The sequence below is a fragment of the Lemur catta genome, unplaced genomic scaffold (assembly GCF_020740605.2).
Source record: "Lemur catta isolate mLemCat1 unplaced genomic scaffold, mLemCat1.pri scaffold_41_ctg1, whole genome shotgun sequence".
In the NCBI taxonomy this organism is placed as follows: Eukaryota; Metazoa; Chordata; class Mammalia; order Primates; family Lemuridae; genus Lemur; species Lemur catta.
Window position 1 is genome coordinate 1625289 of NW_025423849.1, and position 18894 is coordinate 1644182.

The window sequence follows — 18894 nt, forward strand, 5'->3', positions numbered from 1 at the left end:
TGGATTTTGCCCTAGATTCAAGAGGAGTTTGAGATGTATGAAAGAGAGATGGAAAAGAATAATTCACTGATTCTACAATTAAAGTGAATAAAGGACAGTAAGGGCACAAAGGAGAGAGCAGTGAGTTCTGCCTGGGAAGATCAGGAAATACTGCAAAGATATATGGCCACATTGTGAAAGATAGAAAAAGTGCTGAGAATGGGTGTGAAGCATTTCAAGACAGGGCAATGTGAGAAAAAGGATGAGTATTTGTAAAGTATATGAAAATGGTAGAATTAAATAATGAAATTCTATACAGAACTCAGAAATTTTGAAAATGAGAATAAGAGGAGGAAAAATACAGTTCAATTTTTTCAACTATACTTTTAAAAATTTGAAGAATGTGAGATATAATAGTACTAATATATGAAAATATTTATTTCTGGAATATTATCATAACATACACTTTTAAATTGAATAAAAAGATTTAATTCTAAAGTACCAATTCAAGATGCTGCAAGAAGACTATTTTTAAAATTAATCTTAAGTTCCATCTGGATCTCTCCCTTGACCCAGTAATCATTCAGCAAGAGATTGTTTAATTTCCATGACCTTGTGAAGCAGTGTTTCTGTTGGAATTGATCTCTAGTTTTATACCACTATGATCTGACAAGATACATGGTACAATTTCTATGTTTTTAAATTTGTTGAGGTCTGATTTGTGGCCTAGGATTTGATCAATTTTGGAGAAAGTTCCATGAGATGATGAGAAGAATGTATATTCAGCTTTATTTGGGTGGAATATTCTGTAGATGTGTGTTAGACCCATTCGTTCTAGAGCTTTGTTTAAGTCCATGATTTCTTTGCTTACTTTTTGTTTGGGAATCTGTCCAATTCAGTCAGTGGGGTACTGAAATCCCCTCCTAATATGGAATTACTGTTTATCATGCTATTTAGATCAAACAGGGTTTGCTTTATGTATCTGGGTGCTCCTGTGTTCGGTGCATAAATATTAAGAATTGTTAAGCTTTCTTGTTGGATTTTTCCTTTCACCATGATTTTGTGACCATCTTTGTCTTTCTTTAGTCTTGCTATTTTAAAATTTATGCTGTCTGAAATCAGAATCACCATGGCCTCTCTCTTTTGGTTTCCATTTGCTTGGAAGTTTGTTTTCCAGCCCTTGACTTTGGGTCTGAAAGTATCTTCAAACTTTACTACAAGGCTATAGTAACCAAAACACCATGGTATAGGCACAAGAACACAGATATAGAATTTTGGAGTAGGACAGAGATCCCAGACATAAAACCATCCTCATATTGTCATCAAATCTTCAACAAAGCAGACAGAAGCATACATATGGGAAAAGAATCTCTATTCAACAAGATGTGCTGGGAAAACTGGATGTCCATGTGCAGAAGATTTAAACTGCATCCCCACCTCTCACCTCTCACAAAAATCAACATACGATGGATAACGGACTCAAACCTGAGGCACGAAACCTTAAGAATTCTGGAAGAAAATGTTGGGAAGAGTCTTTTAGACATCCACCTTGGCAAAGAATTTATGAAGAAGACCCCCAAAGCAATCACAGCAGCAACAAAAATAAACAAATGGGACCTGATCAAATTACAAAGCTTCTGCACAGCCAAGGAAACTATCATTACAGCAAACAGACAAACTGCAGAATGGGAGAAAATATTTGCTTTCTACACATCTGATAAAGGGCTGATAACAAGAATCTATATAGAACTTAAGAAAATCAACAAGAAAAAATCAAATAGCCCCATCAATAAATGTACAAAGGACATGAACAGCAACTTTTCAAAAGAAGACAGATTAATGGCCACCAAACATATAAAAAAGTGCTCAACATCTCTAATCATTAGGGAAATGCAAATCAAAACTACAATGTGACATCACCTAACTCCAGTGAGAATGGCCTCTATTAAAAAGGCCCAAAATAACAAATGCTGGCATGGATACGAGAGATTGCGACACTCTTATACTGCTGGTGGGACTACAAATTAGTACAACCCATGTGGAAAGTAATTTGGAGATACCTCAAAGAGCTAAAAATAGAGATATCATTTGATCCCGCAATCCCACTACTAGGCATCTATCCAAAGGAAGAGAATAAAGACATTTGCAATCAAATGTTTATAGCAGCACAATTCACTTTTCCAAAGCTATGGAAACAACCCAAGTGCCCATCAATACATGAGTGGATTAATAAAATAATATATGTATACCGTGGAATAATACTCAACTACAAAAAAGAACAGTGATCTAGTACTTCTTATGTGATCCTAGATAGAGATTGAGACCATCCTTTTAAGTAAGGTATCAGAAGGATGAAAAAACATGCACCACATATACTCACTATCAAATTGGTACTAACTGATAAACACTAAGGTGCTCATAGGGTAGTAATACTCACTGGGTGCTGGTCAAGTTGGGGGGTGGAGGACTGAGGGGAGTAAACCCACAGTTAATGGAAATGGGGAACACTGTATGTGGGAAGGACACTCTTATAGCCCTAGCTAGGGTGAGGCAAACAATATTTCATGTAACCAAAATGTTTGCACCCCCAAAATATCCTGAATTAAAAAATTTAAAATAAAAAAAGGAATGACACTAAAAAAAATAAAATTAATCTTAAAATTTTAAACTGTAGAAGAGAAATGCTTATGTGATGCAGAATTATGATGTATTTCTAAGTACTATGATCATGTAAGAAAGAAACATAAAGCCCTCCATTAAATTTCACCTTGTTTTCTTACTCCCATGTAAGCAACATACTCATAGCTCTAATTTCCTATTTCCATCATATAGGACGGTAGTTAAAAATTGGACAGAGCATCTACTATAAAGAACATAAAGCTATGATTACCCGAATTGAAGATTTAAGAATCTTTAAATACATCTACAATTGTCAAACAGGCCCCAATATTCACATAAGGAGTGGAGAGAGGACTACAAAATCAAGTCTACAGGCTTTCTGAGTTTTGCAGATGAACAAATTTATGTGCAAGATATAACAACTATGAATACTAAACTTAATAAATCTTCCTGAGAATAATATAAAATGTTCCCAATGCTAGAAATATTTTTTAAAAGTAAACAACCATCTTCCAGAGATGAATGTGTATACTCTGTTGACAGTCACCCCTTCTTTATAATGCTATGACAATAAGTAGTTTATTCTAGGGAACAATAATCAATTATGATTGCATTCATGTGATGTATACATATGTGTGTCTGTTATATGTAGAAATTATTGGTACAAGATAAATCACATGTCCAGAAGTAAACAATTGTAGCATTTATTTCTTCAAGAGGGTTGCAGCTCAAAATTTATATTCTTATTTAATGAATACTGATTAAGAACCTCCCTTATATAACCTGAAATTTTAAAAAAGATCAAATAAAATGTTTATTCCTTTCTCTATTTTCAAACAGATCTAAAATGATTGTCAACATTATACCAAACAGTAATACAAATTATTTAAGTAAGTTATGGATATGCAAAAGATAAGTTATAAACCTTAAAGAAGAAATGAAAGAGTCAAAAATTAATAATTCATAATATCAGATATGGCCTGAAATATATTTCACTTGGCATTATCCAGGAACATAGGTTTTACTCGATTAAATATATTACTTTAATAATTTACTAGATTAAATGTATTACCTTAATAATTTTTTAAAAATGAGGATTCATTTTTTTCCTTTTTACATAGTTTTTATTTGAGCATAACAGATGTACAAATTTTGAAGGGACCTAAATTTTGATACATTTCTAGAATCTTATCAGTGTACTTGAGATATGCATCATGTTAAATAGTATCTGTTCTTTATGGCAGAATCATTTGAATTATTCTCTTATGGCTAGTTTTAAATGTACAATATATTAATTATAGCCACCCTTAACTTTTCGGTTTGTTTTTCATTAAAGCAATCTATAAGTTTTTAAAAGAATATCAGCCTCTTTTTCATTGCCTGTCTTTTCTTGATTTGCATGAAAACAATTTCTAACATACCTTACGATACAGAGTTCCCACTCTCATTTATCTCTACTATTTCTGTTATCTTTTCATAATAATTTGTGTGATCTTGACTCTCTTAATCAAACTTTGTATTTATCTTGCCCTTCTTCGCATGAATTCTTCCCCATCATCCCCCTCTTCATTTCCACATTTCTGAGCTGCTCTTTTGGGTTGCTTTCTAATTCTTTCCTTCTACAATTTCTAACCTAAGAATTGTTTACTCCCCTCAGCTTTTACAAATCTCAATCCTGTCCATCCTTCCTTTTGTTATTACATTTGTTTTCTATTATGGCCTTGAGGAGGTCCATTTCTTTACAGTATTTTTGTCAGCATTATGAGGATGGGGGAGGGGTACATAAATATATGGGGGAGAAAAGTTTTTCAAATAATAACTTACCTTTGTAAGACCACAGTTTTCCAATGACCCGGAGGAAGGTTTCCGCTGAGGCTCAGGTGGTGGAAAGGAAGGATTTAAAAAGCCCTGGACTTTGCCTGATGTTGTGGGAAAGCATTCAAACACATCTTCCTTTGGATGATCAGAAATCTTGTCCTCAAACACGTTTCCCTTACCTGTTCTCACAGTAGCATATTTTGCTTCTACTACAGTAAAAAGAAAGTAAATAATATATAAAGATATTTGTAATGAAGAATCAGTGGATAATACAAAAATAGGCAATCTTTAAAAAGCTTACAATATTTCCTGGATTGCTGAGAAGCAGTAGTTAAGTTGGTTAAGTTTGGTTCAGAAACATCCTAGAACAAAAAACAATAGCTTTAAGGATAACAAGTATCAAAGTGGTAAAATAATTATAATATTCACCATTACCATATGACCTAATGCAAAGAAAAGAGGTTTTGGAGTAGATTCAACCTCAATTCTGTCATTTACTAATTTACATCTTCTCATGGGGTGAAGATTATGAGAGATGGTACAGATGTCCTAAGAATGTTACTCCCTTTGCCCATAATTGATTATTCTACAAATGCTATAATATCCAATTAGATTATATTCTTAGCCAAAATAGCCTGAGACAAAAATGGACCTAGTCAGCTTACAGGATTATTAAAGTAACTATCATTAAGATACTTAAATTAATCAATTTTGTGTTACATTGTGAAATGTGTTTGCATGATTTACATTTGGATTAACTATCTCTTGCCAGGGAAAATGGGAGAGTTTAGGTTTTAGTAATAACTTATTTTAATGGGTTGGCTTTGCAAATATTATCAATCACTTCTATTATGTTTGTCAAAATTCTAAAGATAAATTATTGTATAGATTCAGGTTCTCCCAAGAAAGACAGAAAACAATAATAAACCTTGTGGGGCAATCATTGAAGAATGAAAGCCACAAACAGCTACTCAGTAGAAAGCTTTCACTAAATACGATGACAATGAAGACAAAGAGGCACTGACAGGGTACACACCGAGGAAATGCATTCTGCAAGGAAATATTTAGATTGGGGAAAATCATTTTTGCAAGGTGGAAGAGGAGGATGAAACAAACAAACAAAAAGAGACATGACCACTCCACCTAATATGTGATTAAACCATGGAAGAAAAGGAAAAATATTCTGTATGATAAGGTACATGGAGAAATATGAGAATAAAACAGAGACTTTAGTTTACAGTATATCCATGATAAAACTGATAATTGATTAATATTTACTCTACAATTTACTTTCCTATATCCTTCTATAGGAAAGAATTTAATTTAATTACCATAAAACAATAAATTATTGAAACATAATCATCTTCCACTATGTGGAAGCTGTGACACTATTGCTACAGAGATAAAAAAATCAGAAAAAGAAATATTCCATCTCTTTTGTACTTGGAGAAAAAATTGGTAATTAGAATTATAAAGATTAATGTATTGCTTAAAAAGACATTTTTTAATAGAACTTCGGTTGAAGATAAGGAACACTTAAGAAATTTTAATCTGAAATCCTAATCTAAACTTCTAGTTGGATGATACTAGAAAAGATAACATAGTTCTCTTTCCTACTTATGATATGTTGCTAATTTGTTCATTTTCATGAAATATTTTCTCATAATAACTCTCCTGAAGTTGTACAATCTAATTATTAAAGGGGAACATAAATTTAAATTATATTTTAAAAATTCAATAGATTTAATTATTAATTATACTATGGATATTGTTACTTTTAACATTCCATTGTAACCTTAATATTCTAACATTTCTTTGCACTAAAATTCATTTATCTATTCATTTATTCCCATTAAAATATATTAAAATGCTTTATACATGCCAGATTACATTCTTCATACTCTAACACACACACAAATATGTTTCCTAACCTGTAGTAACTCATAGTAATGCAGGAGTTATAAAATTATTATTTAAATAACTAGGAAAAACATGGAGTGGATATAGCTTAGATGGCTGACTAGAGATATCAGAAGCCAGATCATCTCAGAAAGAAGAGAAAGTTTCAGATGAAATCATAGCCCAGGTGTAATTCTGCAGGAAGAGTGCCAGAATCTGCCAGAGACACCAAGGAAAGAAGTCACAGGAAATAACAAGAAGGAACAAGATTTTAGAAGAAATGAACCCCCAGGGAATTAGTGGCCCCATGGAAAGGGTAGGTCAGTGTGTTTGATTTTCCTCCTTTCACACCTCTGGCAGTCCTAAGGCTCCAAACTATTGGGTAGACCCTGTAGCCTCATAAGCCCAGCACTGCTGCCCTTAGTGAACTGAGAGCTTCTTGACAATACAGCACCAGGCTTCTAGCCCACTGGTTATCACTCACGCTTACCACAGACCCAAGTTGAGGCAGCAGTTGTCATACTGCTTTTCCAGCTATTGTGTGCCTTTGCCCTGCCCAGGGGAATTCAGCATTTTACATTTCTTGACACTGGAACCCACACAAATATTCTCTAATACTCAGTCAGATTGCAGTAACCACAGTGCACTGGTAGGTCTTAGGGGAACTGTGTGATCCCAGAGCTTGGACATACAGGGTGGGCTCCCTTCAAGTAAAAAGAGAGTGCATCCCCTGCAGGGTACACCTTGGGAAAAAGAGGACCAGAGTGCCAGCTCTCCTCCATTCAGACTCTTCTCCCCTGACTCACAGCACTGGACCTGCTCTACAGAAAATGCTCAAAAGTGCTCTAAAAATCAGAGTACAGTCAATACTCTACAGTGTAAAAATAAGTAGAAGTTAAAAGTCACAATTCTTACAAAATAGTAAATTAAGTGAGAATACAAAGCTACTGGTACAAATCAACAAGACTGAAACAGTATTTCACTAATCAATATTAACATTCAATGTAAACCTTCTAAATATCCCACTGAAACGTATCAATTCGTGGCATGGATAAAAAAAACAAAACCCAAAAATATCATGTCTCAAAAAAATACATTTAATTCATAAAGATTCTCACAGAATCAAAGTGAAGGTCTGGAAAAAACATTCGATGCAAATGGATATAAAAAGCAAGCAAGAGTAGTTAATCTTATACCAGGTAAAATAAACTCTAAAACAACAATAATGACAATACAAAGATGGTTATTATATAATGATTAAGAGATCAATTCAATAAGAAGATTTAACAAAACTAAATATATATGTACTTAACACCAGAGCTCCCCAATTCATAAAACAAATGCTACTACAGCCAGGAAAAGAAATCAATAGGGGCATAATTATACTGGGGGACCCTAACACTCTACTGACAGAACTAGATAAATCACTGAGGCAGAAAATCAGCAAGGAAACAATGGATTTAAGATGGTAGAACACATACACCTAAGAGACATTTGCAGAATATTCTGCAAAAAAAACTGCAGAATGCACATTCTTCTCATCAGCACATGGAACATTCTCCAAGACAGAACTTATTCTAAACCACAAAACACATCTCAGAAAAGTTTTAAAAAATCAAGATCATATCATGTATTTATTGTCTCATACTACAGTGGAATAAAATGAGAAACAATTCCAAGAGGAACTCTCAAAATTGGACAAATATATAGAAATTAAACCACTTCCTGTGAAATGATCTTTGGGCCAAAGTTGAAAACACGACAGAAATGAAAAAATATTTTTCGATTGAATGACAATGGCAACAAAAGCTATAAAATTTTCTAAAATGCAGAAAAAGTAGTAACAAGAGGGAAGTTTATAAGAGCACAAAATATCTACATGAGAAAGACAACAAATTAATAACCAAATATCATACCGCAGGAAACTAGAAAAAATGAAAACAAACCAATGCCAAATCTAGCAGGAGACAAGAAATAACAAATAGCCAAGCAAAACTAAACAAAAGTAAAACCAAAAAGAAAATACAAAATGTCAATGAAATGCAAAATTCGTTCTTTGAAAAGATAAAACCATTGACAGACCATGAGCCAGATTAGCCAAGAAAAGAGATGATTCAAATAAACTCAATCCAAAATGGAAAAGGAGACGTATTTTAAAAGAAAATCTGAGATTACTACAAACACCTCTATGCACACCAACTAGAACATCTAGAGGAAGTGGACACATTTTTTGGAAAAATGCAAAGTCCCCTGCTTGAATCAGGATAAAATAGAAATCCTGGATGAACCAATAATGAATAATAACATTGAGTCATTAACAAGAAAACTCCCATGGGAAAAAAAAAAAGCCTAGGGTGAGATGGATTCACAGGTATATTTTACCAGAGCTACAGAAAAGAACTTGTACTATCCTACAGAAATTGTGCTACAACAAGGAGGGAATCCTCCCTTACTCACCTGACAAAACCAATATCATCCTGATAACAGAGCCAGGTAAGGACACAACAACAAAAAAAGAAAACTATAGGCCAATGTCCTTGATGAAAATAGATTTAAAAATTCCTCAAAAACAAACAAACATACAAGCAAAACCTAGCAAAAAACACTTCAACAATATAATTCACCATGATCAAGTGGGTTTCACCTGAGAGAGGCAAATGTGGTTCAACATACAAAAGTCCATAACTGTAATTCACCACATGAAAAGAATTAAAAACAAAACCAAAGCCTAATCTCAATACATGCAGAGAAAACATCCAACAAAATCCAATACCCCTTTCATGACAAAAACCCCCAAGACACTAGGCATAGGAAGAATATGCCTCAAAATAGTGAAAACCATATATAAAAAACTCACTGCCAACATCATACTGAATGGGGGACATCTGAAAGCATTCCCTTGAAGAATTGGAACGGACAAGGATGCCCACTTTCACCACTTCAATTTAACACACCACTGGAAGTCCTAGCCAGAACAATGAGGAAAAAGAGAGATAAAGCGCATACAAATTAGAAAAAATTGAAGTCGAACTATCCTTGTTGGTTGAGAATATGATCTTATACAAAGAAAAACATAAAGACACCTCCAAGACATTCCTGAAATAGATAAATAAATTCAGTAAAGTCTCAGGTTACAAATTCCATGTATACACATCACTAGCATTTCTATGCATTAACAACAAACAAGGTAAGAATAATATCAGCAACTCAATCTCATTTATAACAGCTTCCAAATAAACAAATAAATAAATAAATAATCTGGGAATATACTTAACCAAGATTGTGAATCATCTCCACAAGAAGAACTACAAAATACTACTTTAAAAATGTACTAGATGATACAAAAAATTGGGAAAGTATCTCAGGATTATGGATTAGAAGAATAAATGTTGTGAACATGGCCACATTGACAAAGTAATCTACGGATGCAATGCAATTTATACCAAAACACCCATGTCACTTTTTTCACAGAATTAGAAAAAACAAACCAAAAAAATCATATGATACCAGAAAAGAGTACGACCAACAGCGAAAGCAATGTTAAGGAAAAAAGAAATCAGGTGGCATCGCATTACATGATGTTAATTTACACTATAAGGCAATATTAACCAATAAATCACACTACTAAAATAAAAGTAGATACATACACCAATAAAACAAAATAGAGAACCCAGGAATAAAGCCAAATACCTACAACCAACTGATCATTCACCAAGCAGACAAAACCATAGACTAGAAAAAGGAAACCCTATTCAATAAATAGTGCTAGAAAAATTGGATATTCCTATACAGAAGAAGGAAACTTGATTTCAATCTCTCACCATATACAAGAATTAAATCAAAATGGATTTAAGACTTAAATGTAAGACCTGAAACCATAAAAAAAATTTAGAAAAAAAATACTAGAAAAAGCTATCCTCAAAATAGGGTTAGGTAAAGAATTCATGTCTATGACCCAAAAAGCAAATACAATACAATCAAAAATAAATAAATTGAAATTAAGTTAACTAAAATGCTTTTACATAGCAAAAGATGTAATCAACAGGGTAAACAACCTACAGAATGTATGCACAAGCTCCGTATCTGAAAAAGGCCTAATACCCAGAATCTATAAATAACTCAAATCAACACGAAAAAAGAAAAAAAACCATCAAAAGTAGGCAAAATAAATGAACATTTTTCCAAAGGAAAGAAACAAATGACTAATAAACATATGAAAACACATCACTATTCATTGTACATCACTATTCATTAGAGAAATGCAAATCCAAACCACAATGCGATACCACCTTACCCTTGTCAGAATAGTTGTTATTAAAAAGTCAAAACCAATAGATGCTAGTGGGGATGTGGTGAAAAGAAGAGGCTTATACACTTTTGGTAGGAGAATAAATTACAACAATCTCTATGGAAACTATATGGAGATTTCTCAAAGAACTAAAAGTAGACATACCAAAAGAAAAAGAAAGTCATATTATATTATAAGAAGGACATCTGTAGGAGATCTGAGAAGAGCAAGATGACCAAATAGAAACCTGCAGCAATCATCCCTCCACATGAACACCAAATTCAACAACTAGACACGCAAGGAAGCACCTTCAGGGAAACCAAAAATCATGTGAGTGATCTCAGTACCAGGTTTCACATTCAATCAATGAAAGAGGCATTGACTGGGGCAGTAAAAAGCCTTGCACACTATCCCTCCTCCATCCGCAGGCAATGCCACACCAGCACATCAAGCAAAGAGAATACATTTCCCTGAGTCAGAGAGAATGAAGTGATTGTGGGACTTTGTATTGAATTTCAGAGGAACATAGCACAGGTCAGAATGCTGCCAGTGCCCACAGAGGGAGCATTTGGACCCACCCAGCCAAAGAGAAATTCTCTGTCCTGAAACCTTAGTTCTGACTACGTCCATCAACTGGCTGAGAAAAAGCAGCCTGGGGCCTGAAATAAATTCGTAAGGCAGTGATTTCACAAAGGACACCATCCTTGGGTAGTTCCTGTGCCTGTGCTGGCTCCGATCCAGTGGGCTTGAGGTACACATGACCCAGAGATACACTAATGGTGGTGGCCAAGACAGTGCTTATGTCACCCTTCCCACAAACCCTGGCAGTGCAGCTCAGGGAGAGTCTTCTTCCATTTGGGGAAAGGAAAGGAAAAAATTCAGAAGACTTTGTTTTGCAACTTGCATGCCAACAGCGAAATAAAGTACATAGCAGACTCCCAAGGCCCTGGATTTAACAACATAGTCCATGAATTACACTCCTAGAATCACCTTGAGCCCGAAAGATACACTCTGCTATTAAAGGAAAGACCCAGTCCTGGCAGGATTCACAACTTGCTAACTAAAGAGCCCTTGGGCTAGCATAAACATCAGAGGGAGCCAGGCAACAGTCACCATGGGCTTTTGTTGAGATTGGCTGGGGTCCAGTGTGACCTAAGCAAAGTCTTAGCTATGATGACCATGAGGGAGTGCCCACATTGCTCCTCCCCCAACTCCACCAACTCAGCACACAGAGTGAGGAAAGAGAATGACAAATTTTCCTCATAATCCAGGAAATTCTCCTATATCATTCCCAACTCCACCAAGCCAGTACTACAAGGATTTAGCAATCGTCATATAATTACTGGACGTGGGGTTCCCCCTGTGCTGATTCACCTGTAGTAACCAACAAGTTACTTAACAACACTCAATTTCCTTTGAATATCTGGAAAGCCTTCCCAAGAAGCTCATGTTAAATGGAGCCCAGATCAAGAAGTTTAAAATAAATAACTGCAAGATGGTGAACCAGAGGCACCACTAGCCAGAGCATCTCTGTAAGAAGGAGGAGCTTTAGATGAAAGAGAAAGAACAAACAGACAAACGAACACAGATTGAGTGACAGTCTAAAGGAAGGGTTTCTGAACCTACAGGAGACTCCACAGGAAGAGGCTGCAAAACACAACTGGAAGGAGAAAGGCATCAGTGGGGATTAACCCATTAGAGGCTTGGAAACCTACAAGAAGGGTAGGTGGAGGAAGAGTTAACATCCCCCTCCCTCACATCTCAGACTGTCGGTGGGCTCCAGAGCTGCTGGAGCATCCTTCTGCCCACCTAAGCCCAGAGAATGTTGCCACCAGTGAGCAAGGAGCTCCTTAAAAACAGGAAACCAGGCTCCCAGCCTCCCAGGACACCTCCCGCCCTTCTGGGAGTCAGCTATTCTCCAAGAAATACAGGTTCCAAGCAGAATCCTTGCAAGACATTTGGAAATAATAGAGATAGAGACAAAGTGTAGTTTAAAATGATGGAGGAGGCAGAGGTCCTCCAGCATTCCCGTGAGCCAGGAGTCACTGAGTGAAATCCTGCATCAGTATTTATTGGTACAACAATTAGCTGTTAGCGGTTACAGATATATGTGTACAGATCATTCATTTAGGTTTAAAGGCTCCCCAAAGGTTTCAAGAGATCCTTTAATTAATTCTATCTACGTGAGCAAATGGTTACAAAATTTTTCTAAGATAAACTTCTTAAGCACTAAGTTAAGAATAGACCTAGCTGAGTATACAAGTTAAAGATAAAATTACCAATTAGCAATAAAGCTAAAACAGAAATATACAGACCATGTATTTCTTTATCTAGTTTGTCATTAACTGAGACATGTGGTCCAGAGTGAAGCACGAACTGTCCATGAGGCTAATTAGCTTTAGCTACAGGTGCCTGCTGGGCTGGCATCCTTTGATCACTTCCTTAACCTGTGACCCTATGCCGAGCTCCGCCTTACACAAGCTCCAGGTGCTGGCCTGCAGGCCTCGAGACAAGCATAGCCTTGCAGTCACCCCTGGTCAGTGGAATGCCTCCCCTGTTGCTAAGCAGCTTCTGGAATGTGAACTAATATGCTCAGTTTCCTTCAAGCAAAGCCCTGAAAAACTCTTGAAACTTTCCATGTCTCTTAATTCTGTATTCCAACAACACCCCACAGATCTGAGCTGGACAGTAGGTGTCATATTTCTTGTCTACCACCAGACACCTTTGTCCTCCCTAGGGGGCTTCAACCCCTCAGGTTCCATATTACTCACTCTCACATAGACATTGCTCAACTTTGTCCCAGACTACAGGAGCCACAGGGGCCCTGTGGGTCCCAGGTGATCTGCATGAATCTGATACCCCATCATTCTGGACAGACTGCCTCCTGGAGAGAGGGCTGGAGATGACCAGAGTGGATTTTCCTCCAGCCAAACTCTTCTTCTCTCCTTTCCCTCCCCAACCCATCGCTGCCAAGAGAAACAAATGGGCGACCACATGGAGGCCTCTATAGGAAACAGGGTTCACACTTTTCCTTATTGGTCCTGCAGTGGAGAGAGGGGTAACACAGACCATGAGCTCCCTGTCTGCTAGCCATCCCTGGTGATATTTCCCCAGCAACTCCAGTAAAGCATGGAACTACCAAAGGTGGGGGGACAGAGAATCAGCTTCGGTACCCCATGGATGACTTGGGAACAGCATCCACATCCCTGGTATAGTCAAGAACTGGATCCCAGGGATGGGCCCACACACCAGATCATGTATGCCCAGGTCTCAATCGTATTGCCCGGAGGCACAGAAGAAATATTTGTGAATAAGTGTCATGAAATGTGGGTGCCTGCAGGGACAAAGAGGAGAGTGCAGTGGGGGTCCTAGATGTAGTGTGCTCTAAGGGCACCCCTTCTTACATGGGAGGACCACACTTCCAGCTGAGGCCAGGATCCTGGGAAGGGAACATCCTGGCTTGCACAACAGTTGTAGGGGACCTTGGCTGGTTTGAGGGCCTAATGGCAGAGGCCTGGGAGAAACCATGTAATAAAGGAGGGTGGAAAGGAGTGAGGCATGCTCTAGACTGCCAGATTGAGGGACTCAGATAGCCCTGCCTCCTCACACAGACTTTCTGGTTGAATGGGGCCACTTGAGCCCCTCCCTGGCAGCTTTGTCCAGAGGTAGGGAGCAGATCTTCAACCCTTGTTAATAGCATTTTTCATCTTGATGGCAAGTTCACCACCCAAGCCAAACATGCCCACCCTCACTCCCCCACCCACAACTGCTGTGGTGGAAAGTAAGGGCACACTTGGAAGTCCCAGGGTTCATCCAACCACTGGGGGCATGAGAGTGCTTTTCTTGAGGGACTAGACCTGGTCACATGACCCCCCCAAAAAGCATTGCAGCTTGTTCCTTCTGGCAAGCACCACCTACTAACAGTGAAGTCAATTTGTACATCTTTTTACTGCATTTACTGACTCATCATATGGGCTGTAATTGATGCTCACCTCCAAGCACCACCTACTGGTTCAGAGAATAAACTGGGCATGTCATTCTCTAAACAAAAGAAAATCCAAAAGTAAGAAGCAATATCTGCTCCAGATGAGAAGGAATATGAGACAGAACTCCAGAAATATGAAGAATCAAAGCAAAAGGACACCCCCAAAAGGGGACACCACATCTCTGGCAATGGGTAACAACCAAAACCAGAATATTGAAATGACACATAAAGAATTTTGAACGTGGATTATAAGGAAGCTCAACGAAATACAAGATAACAAGGAAACCCAACACAAAGAAAGGACCAAAACAATGCAAAAAATGAATAAAAAAAACACCAAAGAGACTGAAATATTAAAGAAAAAAATCAAACACAATTTCTGGAAATGAAAAAATCATTCAAGGAATTACAAAACACAGTGGAAGACCTTAAGAATAGGTTAGATCAGGCAGAGGAAAGATTCTCAGTACTTGAAGACAACACTTTTTAATTGAACAAGTCAGTCAAGAGATGGAGCAGATAAGCAAGAGGAACAAGCAAAGCCTACAAGAAATATGGGATTCTGTAAAAGGCCTAACATAAGAGTCATAGGAGTCCTTGGGGAGAAAGCCAAAGTAGCTGACTAGAGAAAAAGCTTGCTGGACCATCCCAGCAGAACAGTTGAGGATTGGACTGAGAGCAGAGAGTGATTACCGCTTGGAAGTAGACTTCGGGGATAGATACCACTGGAGTCCAGGAACACCACCAAGAAGAACTGAGTTACTGAGAGAGGAAGGTAGAAGGGAGTTATTGGCATGTCCTGGAGCCCAGGGAAATGGTAAGGGTTTTCTTTTCCCCTCCCCCACCCAGAGGCCTCAGGGCAGCAACGAGATGCAGGGTTCTCATCCAATAGGGGAGTGCCAGAAGAGACAAGGGAGTTGGCATCTCTGCATGCAGATGCCATCTCCTCTGCACTCCCCGACTCCTGGCATCACAGGAAGTAATTTTGGCTCAAGCAACTCCTAGCCATGAGGCTGCACCCACACCATAGTAACCACCAAAGCACCTTGTACTGAGTGACTTGGTTCCACACAACAACACACTCCCAGCTGAGCCTGCCTTGAGCCAGAGAAGCGCACTCCCAGACCCCATTCCAAGCTCAGCCTGCCTGGGTCAGCAGAGCTGCCACCAGGGCTCAGAGAGGCAGACAGACAGGTGCCACTCCAAACTTCAGAGTGGTGCAGGAAGTCCACAGCCCCTTCCCCAAACCATAGCAGCCCTGGAGTTCTCTGTGCTCAGTAACATGCTTCAGTGCCAGGGGCACTTTTCCACCCACAGCCCTCAGTTTGTGATCTTGCTGCCTACAGGTGCTTGGTGTGTTCAGCTGCTAATTGTGCAGACAGAAGGGCAGGGGCCATGGGGGAGAGATCCAGTTCTAAGTTCAGGTGGCAAGTGAGAACCCATGCCCATTGGGAGGGTGTGGAGGAGCACAAGAGAGCAGGGTTCTATGGGTGAGCCCCATGCCCCCTTCCCCACTGAGAAGTGCCATATTGGAGTTGGCTGTGCCATTGGGATGCAATTTGCATAAGTACTGGTTCCTATGGAAACCAAATGCCTTGAGTGCCACAGGCTGAATCAGAGCAACCATCCCTATCCCCACTCACTTTAATAGAGAGTTAAGCTTGAACCAAAATTTCCTTTAGCTGCCATTATTCTCCCAGTGGGAGCATCACTTTAGTGGTGACTTTGGGGGGTAGAGAGGCCCACCCACCTTGCGTTGGGGTCTAGTGGCACAAAAGCAGTGTACAATTGGAGATCCCCCTATCTATCAGTGATGTGCAGAGACACATGCCAACAGGCCAGATACACAAACTGTGGGGAAGCTTGAGAGCCCACCTTGGGTGGAGAGGAAACAAAAGCGGACCGATCAGAGGGAAAAGTGACCAGGTTTGTAGATAAGAATGGAAAATCTGGCCAGAGGCCTCAGCAATCACATGAGTAGGCACCTGCCATCAGGAGCAGCCCTCTAATCTTCCAGAGACAACTCTCAACTCTGTATCAGTGGCTCCCCCTAATGGCCAGATAAGCAAACTCTGAGCCCCATGGAAGCCCACACAACCAGGCTATTGCACCCCAGCTGTGATCCATCTTGCTCCTCCCCCTACTTAAGGAGGGAGCAGGGTCCAAGCAACACCTGGAAGCTAACGGCCCCTCCCAAAGCTTAAGGCATTCGTATACCCCACCTGGTGGACCAGAGCCTACCATGGGCACAAAGGATTACCTCAGTAACTGGCTCCTCCACACAAACTAAAAGCAATGACAGCAGGAACAACCCCATAGCTAAACACAGTTCCTTCCATCTCAAGCTAGTAAGGAGCAGTGGATTCGTACCCACAAGTACAGTCCACAAGCTTGAAAATTAATCTGGGGGACCGAACTCCCTACACTCCATTGGGAAGAGGTGAAGAGGAAGATAACAGGTCAGAGGTAACACAAGGGTTTCATCAAACTTATGTAGAATGGTTTTCTCTGACCAATTTTCTATTATAAAGTCATATGTAAACCACTGCTAAATTTTAAGAGAATATACTATACAAAAGGAGATTCAGAGTAGTAAAATTAATTTCACAAGAAACCACTTTACCTTGGTATCGACACTGCTTAAATCATCAATAGTCGGGTAGGTGGACATCCTTTAGAGAAAAAATATACAACAAAAATAAATGAGGTTATCGCCTTAAAATAAAAACATCTACAGGGTTCTATCTAGGTGCACTCACCCAGAAAAAATAAAACAACATGAAAGGTCAGCTATCTAGATATTAAATGATGTTTCTTGATATAATTATTAGTAAAATTTGGTCTCTGTTTTAAGAAATATTCTAGTTACTTACTTCTGTCTCCACCTCTCACAGTCTATGAAGTAGTCAATGAAGACTTACTTTTAGCTTCATAAGAGATATCGACCGCCAATATATTAGCAAATCCCGAGTATAATATGTCTTCACAAATTGTCTGTTAACTTAGTGACTGACATGACTCTTCTTACCTGAACTGGAAGAAACCTGATAACCTGAAACAAGGTAGAAAAATATGCTGTCCCTTCTCCATTACATGTCTCTGTTTCAAAGACTAATCTGTGTAACTCAGAAAATCGGGAGGCTTGCTTCTTCAGGAAGAAAAGCACCTAAGAAGGCCCTATATCTCCCCTTTACTCTAAAACCATACAGGGAGTTCCAGGAAACATCTGAAATGTTTGAAAGACAAATGTACAAAAGTAAAAAAAAATTATATGTTGTTATTGGGGATATTCTTCCAAGAAAAAGTACAAAATTAAAAATTATATTACCCGATTATTTTGCCCATACAGGTCATTCCTTATTCAGGTCTATATAAACTAGCAAGCCTTTAAAAACCTTCATAGACACTCAGATACTCAAGGAGAGAGACTACTGGAAAAGGAGAATCCTGGTAGTCATACTTCTATTTCCCAAAGTACTATCTAAGTACCTTCTTATGGGCTCCTGATTCCAGGTCCTTCTTCTGGAGGACTCCATGGCAGTCTTCAAACTTTTAATCTTCAGTCTAATACAGCACAGGTTCCTGAAAAATAGGCTCAAATGACCAAGAGCAGAAATCCTCTATTTCCCTCATCCTGATAAGCAGGCTAAACGAGTCTCAGTCATCCTCTCCCAGGATAGGAACATTACCAGCTACCCCAGCTCCATGACTGATTTCCCGGCAAATCTTACCCCGTCTCTACTCTACATGTACATGGGAAAGACATCAGTGAACTGGGAAAAAGGACAGAGGTGAAGGGACACGTGCCATGGGCCACAGACCTATGTAATTCAGCAACCGCTAGCCCCCTAGTACTCAAGGGGCTGTAAGCCACCCCTGTGTAGGTTGGAGTGGAAGTAGATGATACCACCTTCCTATCTGCTACAGAGACTCTTCCCAGTGGCTCAAATTCTTTTAACATCTTTTGACAGAAATTTCAAGTTTGCCAGTTCCTCCAATTAAACAAACAAAAACACAGCAACCTGTTCAGAACTCCCTCAAACCCTCTATTTTAATGTGCCTTTCTAGATAAATCCCAACATCCTTTCTCATTCATTCATATGATTTCTCTTTATCACACTTGTCAGAAGCCCCAATATTCTGATCTGTTTTCTTAAACCTGTATTTCTCTCCAACCCAGCATTGTTCTTCTTCAAAATTGGCCTTCCAATGCTAATTCCACTCTTATCCACTGCCACTGGGTTCAGCAGCTAATTTCATTCTTATTCTCTTCCATTGGGTTCCCTAGATCTACTCTCCATTTCTA

At 38.5% G+C, this 18894-nt stretch overlaps 1 protein-coding gene across 1 annotated transcript in view; it reads right to left on the reverse strand.

Annotated features, from left to right (window-relative positions):
- Window positions 1-18894, reverse strand: part of LOC123629759 (ankyrin repeat domain-containing protein 26-like) — a 37479-nt gene that overhangs the window by 375 nt on the left and 18210 nt on the right. The window contains exons 8-11 of the mRNA XM_045539163.1: window positions 18078-18170; window positions 17212-17260; window positions 4718-4778; window positions 4423-4625 (exon numbers count right to left, since the gene is read on the reverse strand). Coding sequence (XP_045395119.1) covers window positions 4423-4625; window positions 4718-4778; window positions 17212-17260; window positions 18078-18170 — 406 coding nt within the window. The remainder of the gene's footprint in view (window positions 1-4422; window positions 4626-4717; window positions 4779-17211; window positions 17261-18077; window positions 18171-18894) is intronic.